General features: G+C 41.9%; 2 protein-coding genes across 2 annotated transcripts; both read left to right on the top strand.

Moving 5' to 3' along the window:
- The first annotated feature begins 1824 nt into the window (after positions 1-1824).
- On the top strand, positions 1825-4061 carry s100a11 (S100 calcium binding protein A11). Its single transcript, XM_073484427.1, has 2 exons — positions 1825-1953; positions 3801-4061. Exons 1-2 carry the CDS (start codon positions 1825-1827, stop codon positions 3933-3935), a joined length of 264 nt encoding a protein of 87 aa, XP_073340528.1. The 3' UTR covers positions 3936-4061.
- A 2555-nt stretch (positions 4062-6616) lies between these two features.
- s100u (S100 calcium binding protein U) lies at positions 6617-13740 on the top strand. Its single transcript, XM_073483345.1, has 3 exons — positions 6617-6798; positions 9465-9595; positions 9919-13740. The coding sequence occupies exons 2-3, from the start codon at positions 9476-9478 to the stop codon at positions 10513-10515; spliced, it is 717 nt and encodes a 238-aa protein (XP_073339446.1). The 5' UTR covers positions 6617-6798; positions 9465-9475; the 3' UTR covers positions 10516-13740.
- The last annotated feature ends 2262 nt before the right edge of the window (positions 13741-16002 follow it).

Here is a 16002-nt window from a genome sequence, read left to right on the forward strand (position 1 = left end):
GTTGTTAAAACTTTTTAGCTTGCACAGCGTAAATGTAATAGTGTACTCCACTTGGTAATTCTAAGGTAGTCGGCTTATTTACTTTGTTAAAGTAAAGTCAACTTTTAAAATTTACAGTGTACATGGGTATGTGTTGGTTGGTGGTTTGGTGGCAGGGGTTGCTCCCATTGAGTCATCCCCCCTGTTAAAAATTAACAAACCACCAACTGCATACAGAAATAATTCATAAAGGACATCACAGAATAAATCCCCTGCTTCAGTTTCATTTATCACAATGAATTGTATTAATGGAGCTGAGAAATGTACAATGATACCCGGCAGTGTGTGACTCACTGACTCTGGCAGGAAGTGGAAGCGTTGGCATGACAGGCATCTATTCTCACAGCTATGATGCCAAACTAAAATATTTACATCAAGATTAAATACTCCGAGCAGGAGCTTACACGTTCACCAGCACGAACCCTCCCTCTCAACGTGTACATGATACATGAACCACCGGGTCATTGACCTGATATGCTGATGAACGAGAATGTAAGCAATGATTGAGGACAGCCAGTCACTTTGAAACAACAGAGAGAGCCTGTCATTCTTTGAATTCTACGAACAAGTCACCATGCAAGCATTTCTCTGCGTCTGTGCTTTGTTTCGACTTCAAAAGTGAAGATGAATCAGCAACAAACTATCTAACAGACAGCCTCGAGAAAAGAGCACAAAGCAATTTCTTATACTCGTCCTCCATCGTCCTTCAAGGATGAGTTCCCCCCAAAATGAAAATTTAGTCGTTATACACTCACCCTCACGCTGATTAAAAGTCGGGTGGAGTTTCGCAGTCCACAAAACATTTCTGGAGCTTCACAGGAAGACAGCATTCTCCTAAACAACTGAAGTAGATCGGGGCGTGTTTAAAACTAAAAAAAAAACAAAAACAAACATAAAATGACTCCAGACATAAGTAAGTCCCCGAAAGCCCCAGGATCCCACATGGACTTGAAAAGAAAACTTTATTTACACCCTTTTAAATCCAAAATGTTCAAAGTAGCTGCTAAGCTAAAAGTGTCGGCACGTATCCCGTATGAAGTGAGTGCACAAGCTCGACCATGCATTAACCGTGTAAATATTGTCTTTCCAAATGAATTTATGATGTTCTAGAGACTTGGATTACACTGTATGGAGCCATTTCATGTTTTTATCCTTTAAAATGTTATGAATTCAAAGCCTTTCTTTCTAAATCTCTCTGGAGATATTCCACACACATTAACTCCTGCAAATTTACACATGCAACAGTGTGCGCTGCCCTGAATGGCGTATTATTTGAGTCATGTTTTGTATAAACTAGTTACTGCTTAGACAGGCACGATTCAGTGGCTTGATTAGAATGGCCTGACAAAAATGCCGTCACTAAATCCCTTGCTCTGCAAACAGCCTGAAATCGGTTTTGTGCTATCATCAGTACAATTTTGCCCTTTGTGGGACAGAATGGCACTTTTTGTATGTGTTGTGTGTGTGCAGTTTTATGATGTCTGTCCCCCAGCGTAGTGGAAATCAGGCAGAGATAACGTCAGCCGGCTGGATGGGGGAGAAGAGGGCAGGTTAAGGGTTTTCCGCTGATGTGTGCATCGCTGGACGGAGATGAAGCATATATATTTAGAGAGGTGATGGTCAGAGAGGAGGGACACAGTTCTTGGTAGCTGCTGCAACACACCACACAGCATCTCAACTCAAGAGGTGAGACCACAGACGCTGTCTTTGGGCACACTTCCATGTTTGACTTTGCAGCTTTGTTCACACTTTTCTTTTTACTTTCAGGCCTCAGCACAAACCATCATGGAGTCTGCCATCTGCACCATCGTCACCCAGTTCAAGGACTATGCTGGGAAAGACGGATCCTCCAGCACCCTGAGCAAAGATGAATTCCACAAGCTGGTGTCTGCTCAGCTGTCCAACTATGTCCAGGTAAACCTCACAAGTTGTTCTTGTTGGCTTATTATGCAACTTTAGGGTGTTGAAGGAGTCTTTAGATGTCACTGTGCTGTTATTCAGACACATTACTGGGGTTATGAGGCTTTTACATAAAGCTTCACTCTTGTAAATCCTCATTAAAGATCAGATCTTGCCACCATTTAGTTTTACAGATTACTTTTTCTATGTTTAGCAAGATGTCACACGCATCATCAGGCCTTGAGCAGTGACGGAGGAAATATACAGATCCTTTACTTACGTAAAAGTACCACGCTGTAAAAATACTGTTAAAAGTATGTTGATTATTTTCATTATGGATTCATTTGTTGATTATTTTGTCCATCAGTTCATTCTGAAAATATTGAGAAATGCTGTCACAATTACCCAGAGTTCAAAGTGACGCCTTCACACTGCCTGTTCTGTCCAACCAATAGTACAAAGTTATAAATTATAAAAGTATTTTTTTAAAAAGCCCAAAATCTTCACATTTGAGAAGCTGGAACCAAAAGAAATGACTGAAACGATCATCAAAATAGAAAAATAAATTTCTGTCAACCAGCTATTTTTATCTACTGTTGGGTAGAGCTGGACAATATACCATTATTACATCGTTATCGTGATATGAGACTGTGTATCATCTTAGATTTCAGATATTGTTATATCGTGATACGTGTTGTCTTTTCCTGGTTTTAAAATATTTTTCTGAACTTATCAGATCGTTCTACTTGTTCTAATCTTCATTATCATCTTGTAAAATGTGCAATTTATTCACTCTGTATAGAACATACAATTTGTCTGTTCTTGTCTTTAGAAGGTTTAATACATTTTTGCACTGATATGCTGATTAATCTTCAGTTTAGTGCTGGATGCTGATGTATGACATGTTGAAAGAAGTCATCTTACAAAATTATACACTGGAGCTACAGCTAAAGCTAATTTTCTTTCTTAACCTACCAATTAGTTTTCCGATTCCTCTATCATTATATATATATTAATGTTTATGATGTCCAGCATAAGGTTATGTGTGAAAATGACAAATGAAACGTGGGTCTGGGATAAAATGTTCTCAATGAACAGTGGCATAAAATGAAGGAAAGCAAGCAAATACTGTATCTAACAACAAAATATTAAATACTTGGTGACACTTTATAATAACCATCAATAATAAATGGTAAATTATTCGTAATTAAACTCAAACTGATGGTTATTTCCCTGTTAACAAACAATTAAAAGCTTTATAATCCATTTATTAAGGTTTATAAACATCAGTTGCAGCTTTATAACTACTATAACTCCAAATAATGTTTACAGATGAATTACACAGTGTCTATTTACTATTTCCAAAGTATTATAAACATCTGTTGCAACTTTAAAATAAACAATTGCTTAACAAATAGGCTATAAAACAGTTAATTTATTGTTAATAACTATTAAGTGTGACCTTATAGATTTATGACTTTGTCACGAGTTCATTATAAATCAAAACACAGTGAATCATTGGGCTGCACCTCTGTTAATGTGGACAGGAAATAATCATCCTTGACAAATAAGCCAGGCACTTTGTATATATACATATAAATTTCACATTTCACAACATATATTCATTCAATACATCTTTTAATGGCCATTGTAAGTAAAAGAGTTTGGTCAAAAACCTGCTTCTGAAGGAGACTTTTTGTGTGTCTGCATATTAATTTGGACATCACTAATCATTTATTGCTGCTCTCAGCCATTAGGTGGCAGGACAGTCTTACAGAGCAGCTGAAGTTGCACCTCAGAGTGCTTTTTTAATGATCAGGGTCTCCTCTCTCTCTCTCTCTCTCTGTGATCATCACCCACAGAACGCCGCCGATCCCGCGGCGGTCGACCAGCTCATGAGCTCGTTGGACGAAAACAACGACGGGGAGCTGACCTTCCTCGAGTTCTGGCAGCTGATTGGAAAACTGGCGAGCCAGAAGGGAGGCTTCAGTCAGTAGAAGTCACAGATCGACTCATCTTAAGCCGTCCAACTGTAAACTCAAAAGGCATCCATGTTCTTTCATCGCTCCACCAGTGCCACATGTGTAACCCTTTAGTTAACCATTTGTTGAGTTCAGGGAACTTTAAATTAAAGGCTTCATTGTCTTCAACCCTCAGCCACCAACACTCTGCCTCCTGTCATTCATTCACCACATTATATGATGTCCAACCATCTACATTTGAGCGGGAGTGTATTACAGCCTTGATTTACGGGGCCTGTAATCCTGTATGTGTCACTGCTGCCACAACTAGACCATCCAGACCATATCTTGTTCCATAGATCTTCATAATGCGCGTACAAAGCTGCCTGTCCAAGTGTTAAGCAGCGGTGGTGCAAAAGCAGCGCCTCGTCTTCACCGTATGCCTGTTATGTTATTGTTTTTTGCAACATTTGGAGCTTTGCAGAGTAATCCTGTGGTGTAACGGTCACTTTGTGTTAATTCTGATGTCTAGACAGAGTTATGTGTGCTGGCTTGCTCCCCAGCTGTTTTACAGCCTACAGGCCTGTTTTAATTTTGTCAAAGAGACAAGGTGCCGCTAACTGTTGTTTAAAATGCGGATCTCGCAACTGATAAGAAAATGTGACCTTTGTATCCAAATCACACATGCTAAGGTGCCAGTGTGGGAGGGGAGGCGATGGGCAAATGAGTCAGCAGCAGCAGAGTGAGAGCCGGGCACCCAGCTAGCGTAGGCCGAGTCCGCATGGGGAAGTCTCCACCTCAGCGTGGAGGTTTATAAACAGAGGGAAGCGCCAGTTGTGAGATCCAATCTGTGGCGGGAATTTTAAAAATACAAAGATTTAAAGGCTCTTTCAACACTGCTTCATCTCTTTCACCACCTAAACTGACATTCTTGAAGTAGTTTTACTCAAGATTACGCAAAAAAGATGAACTTTAGTTACTAGTTACTTTGTAGATTTCATGCTGCATCAGAGGTAAAGTAGTGCATTTTTAATTTGGTATATTTGCCGACAAAATGTAGTGGAATGGAAGTATAAAGTAGCAGAAAATGGAAATGTTTAAGCAAAGTGCAAGTACCTCAAAATTATACTTGTAGTAAATGTACTCAATTACAATCCATCGTTTAGTTTGACCCTCCATCACTGCCAAATTTAAGTTTTAACTCTATTTTATAGTTGACAACTATGATTTGTTCATGTTTGTAACGTGTATTTTTGAATTTGAGTTCCTTCAACACATCTGTTTGTTGTTACAAATGGCAAAGTAACTAGTAACTAAACTTATCAAATAACTGTAATGGAGTAAAAAGTACAATATTTGCCTCCAAAATGTAGTGGAATGGAAGAATAAAGTAGCAGAAAATTTAAATATTTAAGTAAAGTACAAGTCCCTCAAAATTCTACTTAAGTAGGCTGCAGTACTTGAGTAGATGTACTTAGTTACATTCCATCATTGAGTTTGGCCCTCAATCAAATGCCAAATTTAAGTTTCAACTGTATTTTGTAACTTTTGTTGCCACAAAACACAAGTGTATTTTCAATGTGTGTCTCTAACACATCTGTACGTTGTGTTTTTTTAGATAAAAAAAGTACATTCAAAAATACTTGCTGTAAAGTAACTAGTAACTTAAGTGATCAAATAAATGTAGTGGAGTAAAAAGTAACAATATTTGCTTACAAAATATAGTGGAGTGGAAGTATAAAGTAGCAAAAAATGGATTACTCAAGTAAATTACAAGTACCTCAGTGCAGTACTTGAATAAATGTACTTAGTTACATTCCAACATTGAGCTTGCCCCTCAATCGCTGCCAAATTTAAGTTTCAACTGTATTTTGTAACTTTTATAGGAACAAAACACAAGTGTATTTTGAATGTGTCCCTTTAACACATCTATGTTGTTTTTTATAGACAAAATACAAACATTTAAAAATACTTACTGCAAAGTAACTAGTAACTAAAGTTCTGAAAAACATGTAGTGGAGTAAAAAGTACGACATATGCCTACAAAGTGTAGTGGAGTGGAAGTATAAAGTAGCAGAAAATGGAAATACTCATGTAAAGTACAAGTACCTCAGTGCAGTACTTGAGTAAATGTACTTAGTTACATCCCACCATTGAGTTTGACCCTTCATGGCTGCCAAATTAAAGTTGTAACTGTATTCTGTGGTTGACAGCTACGAGCCTGCTCATGTTTGTAACGACTGTGCGTTGAATGTGTCCCTTTAACACATCTGTATGTTGTCCTGAGACAGATGTTTTAAAAAGAAAAAAAAACCCGGCACATCCTTCCTACAAAGTATTTCCCGACTCCAGATGATCAGCTATACTTTCAGTTTAGCAGATTTACTCGCGTCTACATTTAATAAGTGAAACACCGAGAGCCCTGCGCAGTGAAGTAATCCCACCCGCCCTGTCTCCGCGTCCCCGCAGATGATCCGAGCCACAAGCCTGGCGAGTTGGCGTGAAACTGTGCAAATCGCGCATGACGTGAAACAGCTGGCCGACGAGCCAAAGATAATTCCAATGAAAACCAACTTTAAGAGTTTTGATACACTTTTCCTGCCCTTTATTTTTTTCCCTGACAGTCCTCTCTCTCTCTCTCTCTCTCTGCGCTCTTCCACATTCCCATTCTCCCTCTCACTCTTCCAGGTACACGCCCTTTGACTTGTCAGGGGGGAAAAGTTTTAAGGAAAGAAAAAAAAAAAAAAAAAAAAAAGCCTAAATCACGGAAGAGATTCTGCTGTCCTACTAGTTTGGCAAGTTCTCTGGGCTCAAAGCGGCGTAGAAAAGGCGGAGAACAGGGCAGAAACTCAACTTTGCGCACATTTGTACACATCTCTTGTCCCGCAGACGAAAAACGGTGAGTTGAATGCGCCTTGCTGGCTTCTTTTCTGCTTGTGAGCAGTGTGTTTGTTCATGGTTTTTGCCACGTTTCGATAGACTCTTGCAGGAGCCATCCCATTAGAGCTGGTCTGACTGCGGGACGGTTTCAATGACTGCAGCCCGCAGAGGTTTTTAGGCTCACGTTGCACTTTTTTTTTTCTTTTTTTTTTTACAAAACAGTAAAGGAGGAGAGTTTCTGCTTGTGTCGCTTCTGTTTATTCGGCGAATAAGTGTTTGATTTCCTCACTCTCTCTCTCTCTCTCTCTCTCTCTCTCTCTCTCTCTTTCTCTCGGAAAGATACGTGATATTTTTGCTGTAGATCAGTTTCAAACAGCTTATCAAACATTGAAGTGACTTGAGGTGGCTGATCTGATGTATAGTCTATCCACGGGGGCATCGGGGTCGCGCGTTAAAGCGCAAATCCCCCTTTTTGCGCACTTTGCTTTCCACAGAGAGGCCCAGCGCGGTGACAGCTTGGCTCGCCGGCTGAATATTTGTGTCGATCACGACAACTTCTCTCGACGCCGCTTGTGTTTTTTTAAAAAAAAACTGCTTGCAGATGAAGATGTGGGGGTTTATGTCAGCCCTGACTGTGGGGGGATTGGATGAGAAGACAGCCGCTGTGCGTCTGCTCACCGCAATTTACAGCCACATCCAAACTTGTTCCTCTGTTAATATTTTATGGCACACGAGCGGTAGTATTGTCATTACTCTGCGCACATACCGTATCACATTCGCCCATTTGGAAACGCAACACTCAATCTCCTTTGGGCTGTGGAGGGAAACGGGAAACCTCTGGTTGTAGGCCTGTATATTTAATTATTTGCGCAGTTGTTTTTGGGCCCTTTCAGGACAAATAACGGGGATTAGTTCCTCTCCTGAGTGGAGCTCTGACGTGGGTGAGGCCAGTCTCATTTGTCGAAAATTAGTTCACGTGTTATTCGGGCTCTGTTGAAGCAGGCTACAACACCTCAAGAAAAGGTCACTTGGTGAATAATGAATGTGAGAATGGACAGAAATGTCAATCCAGGAATAGAAGAAACGTGTTTGCTGGGTGTTTTTTCGGACGCGGGAGGCGCTGAGGGCCTCGACGGCCGAGGAGGGTGTGTCACCTTGCAGGAAGAAGTCCCCTAAAGTTCCTAAAAAACGCGGCCTGTGTCTGTTATAACACAGAAAGTGATGCAAGTCACGATCCAGGGATGGAGCTGACACTTTTTAAAGAATACACTCAAATCCTGTCTCTTAAAGGGCAAATCCAAACTCAGAATTTTAATATTTACAATATGTAAGATAAGAGAGGAAAATAAGGTTTCAAGAATCCTGTTTGAAAGGTGGCAGGGTCCGCCACGCACGAACAAAGCAGAACAGTGTGAAATTGTGTTGTCCTTTAAGGTCGGGTTGTTGATTCAGTTTATACAGCCATGATAAACAAAGAGAGTTTGTCTAGGCCTGAGAAAGAAAAAAAAAATCAGTCAATGATTAAAATGTCTTCCCTCCACCTTCCACATGTTTGCTGAACGACATTATTATTGACAGATGTCACGCTTGTGTGGCTTCATGCAAATGTGGGGTTGTTCTGACAGTTAGAGATCAGTAGGTCAGCGAGAACAGCCCCAAAGGTTTGTCTGATGCTATAATGAGACTAACAGGCACACTTCCTAAGTGGCCATATACTGTATACAGCATGTGGTAGATGCGGGAAGGTGCTTGAGTGTGACATGCACTTCAGTAATTGAGATATTAGTTTGCAAGTGTCCACTCAGCTGATAAGACTGTTGATCCTGAGTGTTGTTTTCTCACCCGGGCAGACTGGTGTTTGCTGTGCGAAGCTGACAGACGAGTACAGTCGCCTTGAACATATCCTCTCAGCGCTTTGAGGCAAACTCGCTCGCAGTTGGCCTGTAAATTCCTGTCTAAGTGATCTCCGCAGACAGCAATGAATGGAATTCCTGCAGAGATGTGTCACCTAGTGGCATGTTTTACGTTATGAGCGAGCGTCTGTAGATTATCTGCACATCTGGGGTAGACTGAAATGTATCTCTTGTCGGGTAACGTTTAGGTCGGCTTTTAAAACGTCCTTATCCTTATCGAGCCTCATTGTCAAATATGTGCGTTCATGTACAACAGTGTGAAGGCGGTGGCTCGAGGAGAAGAAAGGGCAGTGGCAGGCGAAGGAAGAGAGAGTGGCGCTGAAAGCTGGTCAGAGAGAGAGAGAGAGACAGAAAGACAGGAGCAGACAGGGACTAGGTAATCCCTTAAGTAATCTGAAGCCCAGTCCCCTCGGTAGCTTCAGTAGATCAGATGACCTATCAAAGATCAGAACTTCCATTGTGCATCACGGCTTGTCTCTCAATCAGACTCCCTCTCACCCTCTCCACTTATCTCACGTCACCGTCCCTCCGTTACCGCCGCTCTAGATTCAACACCTGAAACGAAAGGCCTCGCAGGGACACGAGGAGATCCGCTGTTTCATTTTCCACTGGACGTGCCGATCACCTGAGCGTGTTTTGAATCAGGCCACCCCTGGAACTTCCTCCTTTGCACTGCACACAACAGCGGCAGCGGGTTTAATCACTTCTGTTTGTGACTATCTATCTATCTGTGTATCTAAACACCACTTTCTTGATCTTTTCCCTTCCCCAGAGAGAGGAGTCATGGAGGCTGCCATTCAGGACCTGGTGAAGGTCTTCCTGAAGTCGAGCAAGGGGAAGGAAAATCTCGGAAAGAAAGAATTCCAGAGCCTCGTCAAGAGCCAGCTCTCCAACATCCTCTCGGTTAGGAAACCTTCACTGAACCTCTCTGAAATGATCCCAACACTTGCATTATGTAACCGCCTCACACAGTAGTCTAGCGTCAGCCATCCTGTCCAGATTTTTAACATGAGCATTGGGACCAAATGGTGGTGTAATATACAGGAGGTGAATGGGGAAAAGTGATCCCATATGATAGAATGACATTCATCAGCATTATAATGCAAATAGAGCCACTGATAGAGGGTCATTTACTAAGCGTGTATGGTGATGTGACCAGTGAGAGCGCAGGTAGAGTTACTCATCATCATACTTGATTGTTTCATGGTTTTGTGTCTACTACCCAGGACACGGACAGCAAGGAGGCGGTCAACAACATGGGGCAGGGACTGGATGCCGACCACGATGGCAAGGTTGGTTTTCAGGAGTACATGAAGCTGGTCGGCTACCTGGCGTGCTCGCTCAGCGAGCAAAGCAGCCTCAACAAAGAGCCCGGCCAAAACGCTGCTTCCGGACAAGTGGCTCAAACTCCCCAGGACAAAGAGGAGGTGAAGCCAGAGGCGAACGCAGAGGCAAAGGAAGAGGCGTCTGGAGAGGTGAAGGTGGAAGTGCCTGGAATAAAGGTCGAAGCAAATGCAGACCCAAAGGTAGAATTAAAGCTAGATGCTAATGCCGAGCCAAAGGTGGAAGTAAAGCTAGATGCTAATGCAGAGCCAAAGGTAGAAGTAAAGGCAGAGGGGGTGACGGTGCCTGAGGCTGCAAAGGAGGAGGAGAAGACGGCAGCAGCAACGGTGGCGGCGGCAGTAGAGGCGGCAGCGACATCAGTGGAGGAGGCGGTGAAAGAAGGAGAGGAGAAGGTAACAGAAAAGGTGGAGGAAGCTGCGGAGAAGCTGGCTGCAGCCGTGGAGGAGGTGGAGAAGAAGACAGAGGAGGAGACCTCATAGGGGACAATCCATTAATTCACCAAAAAATCAAACTACACGCTTACATTCAACACTAAATCACAGCATTAATGCCAAAATACGTCGGTAAGCCACTAAAGAAATTCAAACACTACAAACCCAGCTCTGAAGACATCCCATCCCTTATACAAGACAAATAACATGTACATGACAGTAGGTTCATTGCTCTGTACTACTAGTTACCACTATGTTCATATGTACAGCATGTGCATCCCACTATATAGCACATTTACCTCATAATATACTATGATAGCATGCAGACGTACACTATCATATGCATGTCAGATCCCTGTGAAAACTGCAAAATATGAGTTTCCTGCAGCAGCAGCGGTGTCATTGTATGTTAACACGCCACTGCAGCCAAGACGTTTAGTGTAATTCCCATCTTCTCCCGACTTTTATCATTATCTGGGACTCTTTTCCAACTCCTCTACACTATTTAGTGTACATTGTTGGTGAAACATCAGCAGTTTACATCTTGTTAAGTACTAATGGTTAAAGGAATAGTTTGACATATTGGGAAATATGCTTACTAGCTTTCTAGCCCAGAGTTAATATGAAGCTACCGCTTGTAGCCAGTTAGCTCATGTTGGCATAAAGACTGGAAACTGGGAGAAATGGCTAGCCAAAAAAAAAAAAAAGCCTTTCTGCACATCTAAACATGTTACATCCAGGCTGTTTAATCTCATTTACACTTTGGTTTTTGTGCGGATTAAACAAACAAGATGCTAGTCTTTGTTTTTCTGATCTGCAAAGCTATTAATTCTTACTACCCAGACATGAGTGTTACTAATCTTCTCACCTAACCCTGAGTAGGAAAGCCAATAATTTCTCAAAATGTCAAACTATTCCTGTAATGGTTGCACGAAAATCTGAAAACACTATTTGAATTTATTTTATTTTTATTTTTTACATTCTCAGCTTTCAACTTGCTTTGGAGCTGATTTGGCATGACAATAAACAAATTGTTTTGCTGGGGCTTTTGCATTACTTCAGCTCATCTCTCTCTCGCCTCTAGTCTACTTTATGGGCTCCCTGTCTTTTTCTTTAATATCTGTAATTCCCACCGACTCTCTTCGCTCGTAAACCAGCCATGGATAAGAAACTGGAAGATCAGGTGTGGCCCCTTGGCTAAATAATTAAGTTTCGACAATGGAAACCAAAGGACCCTTACGGTCCAAAGGGAGCCCAAAATAGCCCCGTGGGATTGGGCTGGTGAGTAGAAGAGCAGGTCAGAGAAGGTGTCCATGCAACATAATCCACCTGGATTAGAACTGGCAGAGGAGAACAAGATAACAAACACCAAGAAGCTCATAACAGGTGTCACTTGGTGGCAGTTTTTATCTCAAGTACTTAAAGTCCATAAAGGCTTTGGACGGTACATCATCCCCTGGTCGTACTGGATTGGAGTGACAGAAACTTGACCTCACTCATTGTTTCTTGTTGTTTTCTGTTGGTTTTAGCACCACTTGTTCAAGCTTGCGTGTTTGTTTTTGTCGGTCACACCCTCGCACAGTTTAAAGACCCTGTCTGACCTGCAACTGGATCCTCGAGTCCCGGGCATTGGGAAACTACTGGATTAGGCATTTGATGGGTAACACACCCCTGTGACACAACAATTACATGAAAGTAATCCTGGGCTCCAGTGATCCTGCCCGTCAGACGAGGTGGTACTGTCAGAGAGATTGTTGTCAGCGGTTTTAAAGCAAAATACTGAGCCATCAATATGATATCTTTATAAACAGGCTAACAAATAAGACGTTGCATGCTATCGGAAAACTTATTTGCTTGTATTAAAAATTGTATTGTGGCCAAATATCTAAGTCCAAAATGGCCTTTTTTATATTTAACATTTTACCCTAACTCTACCTTGTTTTGACCACTATGGAGATCACTTGAAAACACACTTCTTTTGTCACATTATATGCAATTTGTTAATTACAATTTAATGATTTGTAAATTGTCTCGTCATCAATAATGCAGCCATGAGAAAAAGGGCTCGTGTTGCACGCCTGCTATGTTATAGCTCTACCTTTGGCCAGCCGTGTAGTGCTTAAGGTGCACACACACACACACACACACACACACACACACACACACACACGCTAACACACATTTTGGGCACGTTACCAAATGTGCGCCTTATGCACTGTAACGACACCTGGCACTTCAAACTGCTCGGCAGCAAAATGGGCAAAACAAATAGACCTGAGTCATGTGGTCACCCTGCCTCGCTGTGACACTCCCATTGCAAATACTCTCTCATTTACACTCTGCTCAGCCTTTATTACACGCTGCATTTCCTGCATGCTCTCTTACTAACATGTTTTTTAGACATTTTGGGCTATTTACACTTTATGGTTATTTCTTTTTATTATTCTTTTTATATCGAAAATGTTCTAATCATGGTACTTCCTGTGAATAGTGGAAACATATCACTCTCTTGCACCATCTACAGCCAGCTTTCTGTTCTGGCCTCAGGCATCTTGTGTATATATATATATAAGCTGCATACCATACTTGCTATTCCCTATAGGCGAGGCGTGTTTCGTGCATCCCTTTGTTCATTGTTTGATCTCATCACAAGCGACAGTATATCATGGCCGATGCTTCCTTTCAACCTATGCGGAATAGCAAATGGAGCGAGTGAACTGTGAGGTACTTTCAAACAGGTTGAACTGTCTCCACTGGCAGTTTTGTTAGTGTCCCCATAGTGTGAAGGGAGCCCCGCCCAACCCGTAACTCCATGCAGATTAAAAACATGCTGGAACGAAGCACAGCAGATTTGCAGCGGGGAGTGTTTGCCGCCAGATTTTCATTGCCACACAATACGTCTCATTCATTCTGTGACACAGGAGATAATAGATATGTAATAATAACCCTCCCAGTCGATCTACCAAGCGCACATGCACGTCTATGTATGTGCTTTAAAGGCTCGTGGGGTCAAAATGCTTGTGATTAAGGGACCATTCCCAGGGTATTGTGCAGGCGTTTAATCACCTCTGCGTTGATGTACTCTGTTTATTTCCTGCCAAGTACTAGAGGGTGTGTGTGTCTAGCAGTTGGACTTGTTTCAGTCCACTGTTATGTCCAGTAAACTCCACTATGCTAGTATTTCAACTTCATATGTAACGCTGTATCATTTTTTGCTTATTCTATGTAACATTTGTAATGGCTATTATTGAATAAAACTGTGACGATAATATATTTGTGCTTGTGGCCTGCTGTGTGCTTGTTTACTTATTTATTTACTAGATACTATACATAATAGATCAGTAAGAAGAAATGGTATACATACGGTACATAATGATTGGAGGGTAAAAAAACAATAACTTAAGAGAGAAATGTGCAGGAGGAACCAAAAAAGTTGATTTTAAATTCAAGTTGTGATGCAGATTTGCAGCAGAGGATGAGAGACAGTGCTCACGTCCACATGTACATCACTGGGATAAATGGACACAATGTTCTTTACACAAACGTAAGAAAGGACTTGATGTAGGCTTGTAGCTTGTGCCGAATTTACAAGAAGGCCCAAATAATTAAGAATTTGTCAAAGTCAGTGTTTCACAAAGTTTATAAAGTTTATCGCAACTCAACATCGTCCAAAATTTAGTGATTTTTTAAGGGAGACTGGGGAATTTCTCTCCTTCTTTATCTCCGTGCTGCACAAAAAGTTTTTCATTTTTGTAAATTGCTGTTAATAACTAATAGATAAAAACTGTCCCAGCCATTCAAATTAATACAAAAAACATGAATTCCTTGCACCAGTTACCATGACGTCATTATATAAACTGACCTCTCAGTGCGACTGACTGCTCGGTAAACTGTTCCAACAAAGAGTTCCTTGGATTCAATGGAAAACTGAGAAAAGGCTGTTTTGAATAAAGATGGGATGAAGATTTTTGGCTGACCTTGTGTTGTAATGATGGATCTGTGAATCGGACCGAAATACATGTTGAAAACAGACTGGGTCGACCGATTATTGGCTCTGATATTTGGCATTTTGCAGATTATCTGTGGAAGCGTTTTATTTTTCCAGTTGCTGATGAAATTGTGCCATACTTTACTAGGACTTAAGTACAATTTTGAGGTACTTTAATCGTACTTATTCTGCTACTTAAAACTTCCACTCGCTACATTATAGGAGCAATATTACTTCACTAAATGTATTTGATTTATTCTGTAATAATCGGTATCGCTATCGGCCCTGGGAAGAACATATTAATTAACCCCCGATTCTTGGAAAGACAGGACATTTGAGGTTGTTTTTAAAGGTTGCTGACCCGCACTATGTTGCAGTGTGAGATACTTGCATCATGTGTGGTTGCGTGTGTGATGGAGAGAGGGAGGAGGGGGAGAAAGCACCTGCAACGAAAGAAGAGAGAGAGAGGGAGAGAGAGGGGGAGGAGGATAGAGAAACAGAAGTAAGTGGGTGAAGGAGTTTGGGGGGGCGGGGGGAGGTGGAGGGAGGTGGGCAGGTGATATTTAAGCCGATGGCAAACTCTCTCCCCATCCATCTCTGCCTTGGCTCAGTCCCCTGCACCTCTTCAGAGACAAAGGAGGCCCTCCATCAGCACTCAGGTAAGACAGACAGCTTGGAGGGGTTGCTGCTTCGCTGTACTTTCTCCTCTCTGTATTTGATGATGCTTTCCTTATAAGTAATAGCAATTTCAACGACGGCTGGCGGGGGTTCACCTGAAGAGTTTTGTTTTCCTTGTTTGCTTTCTGTTGACGTTAACATTTGTACATCAAACTAGTGCAGCCAGCCGGGGTTTGTGGCAAAGAAATGATGATACGCTTTGATGTAGAATAAAGGATGAGCCAAACAACTCCTGCTGTCTTGGGACCAAATTTTAAGCTTCATGCATCACTCAACGTGGACAATCTTCAGTCTTTGAATTCCTAGAGTGCATATTCATTATGACTCAATATTGTGTTACTGGCAGCATTTTCGTCTCCATGGTTTCCTATTGTTTTGTGTCAGTCAGTGAGACAGATGACCCCTATAGATTTTCCAGTAAGTCGGCTGTGGTGTCCACTCGCCTCCTTCCTTTGTCTCCGCTGCCTACATCCCTGACCTCTCGGCGCACAATGCCCCGCAGGATGACGAGAGGCAATAACCGGTGACTGACATTAGCATCCCTGTCTCCTTTTGTGACGGTTAATAAATGATGCACAGGGAGATTAGCGGATTGATTGTGTGCGTCCGTGTTTTGCACGATCACTGATTAGCCTCGAAATAATCCCGCAGGCTTTTCTTTTTGTAAAAGTGGATCCCCTAACTTCGAAGTGACAGAATGTAACTTCTGGAAAGTCTCATCCCCAGATCGTCAAAAACAAAGCGTCAGCATTTGACGATCTGGGGTTGCATTTTGTTGCTATAATCTTGATCTTGAATGCAACTGAGCAAGCGTGAGAGTGAGTGAACACCCACACCCGTATGCTCAAGTTAGTTTGCATGCAGGCCCC

Source organism: Pagrus major, chromosome 16 (assembly GCF_040436345.1).
Source record: "Pagrus major chromosome 16, Pma_NU_1.0".
Lineage (NCBI taxonomy): Eukaryota > Metazoa > Chordata > Actinopteri > Spariformes > Sparidae > Pagrus > Pagrus major.

Coding starts and splice junctions, on each gene's coding strand:
- s100a11 (XM_073484427.1), top strand. CDS start 1,825: ATGGAGTCTGCCATCTGCACCATCGTCACCCAGTTCAAGGACTATGCT. Junction 1,954..3,800: donor AGCTGTCCAACTATGTCCAG/GTAAACCTCACA, acceptor CATCACCCACAG/AACGCCGCCGATCCCGCGGC.
- s100u (XM_073483345.1), top strand. CDS start 9,476: ATGGAGGCTGCCATTCAGGACCTGGTGAAGGTCTTCCTGAAGTCGAGC. Junction 9,596..9,918: donor AGCTCTCCAACATCCTCTCG/GTTAGGAAACCT, acceptor TCTACTACCCAG/GACACGGACAGCAAGGAGGC.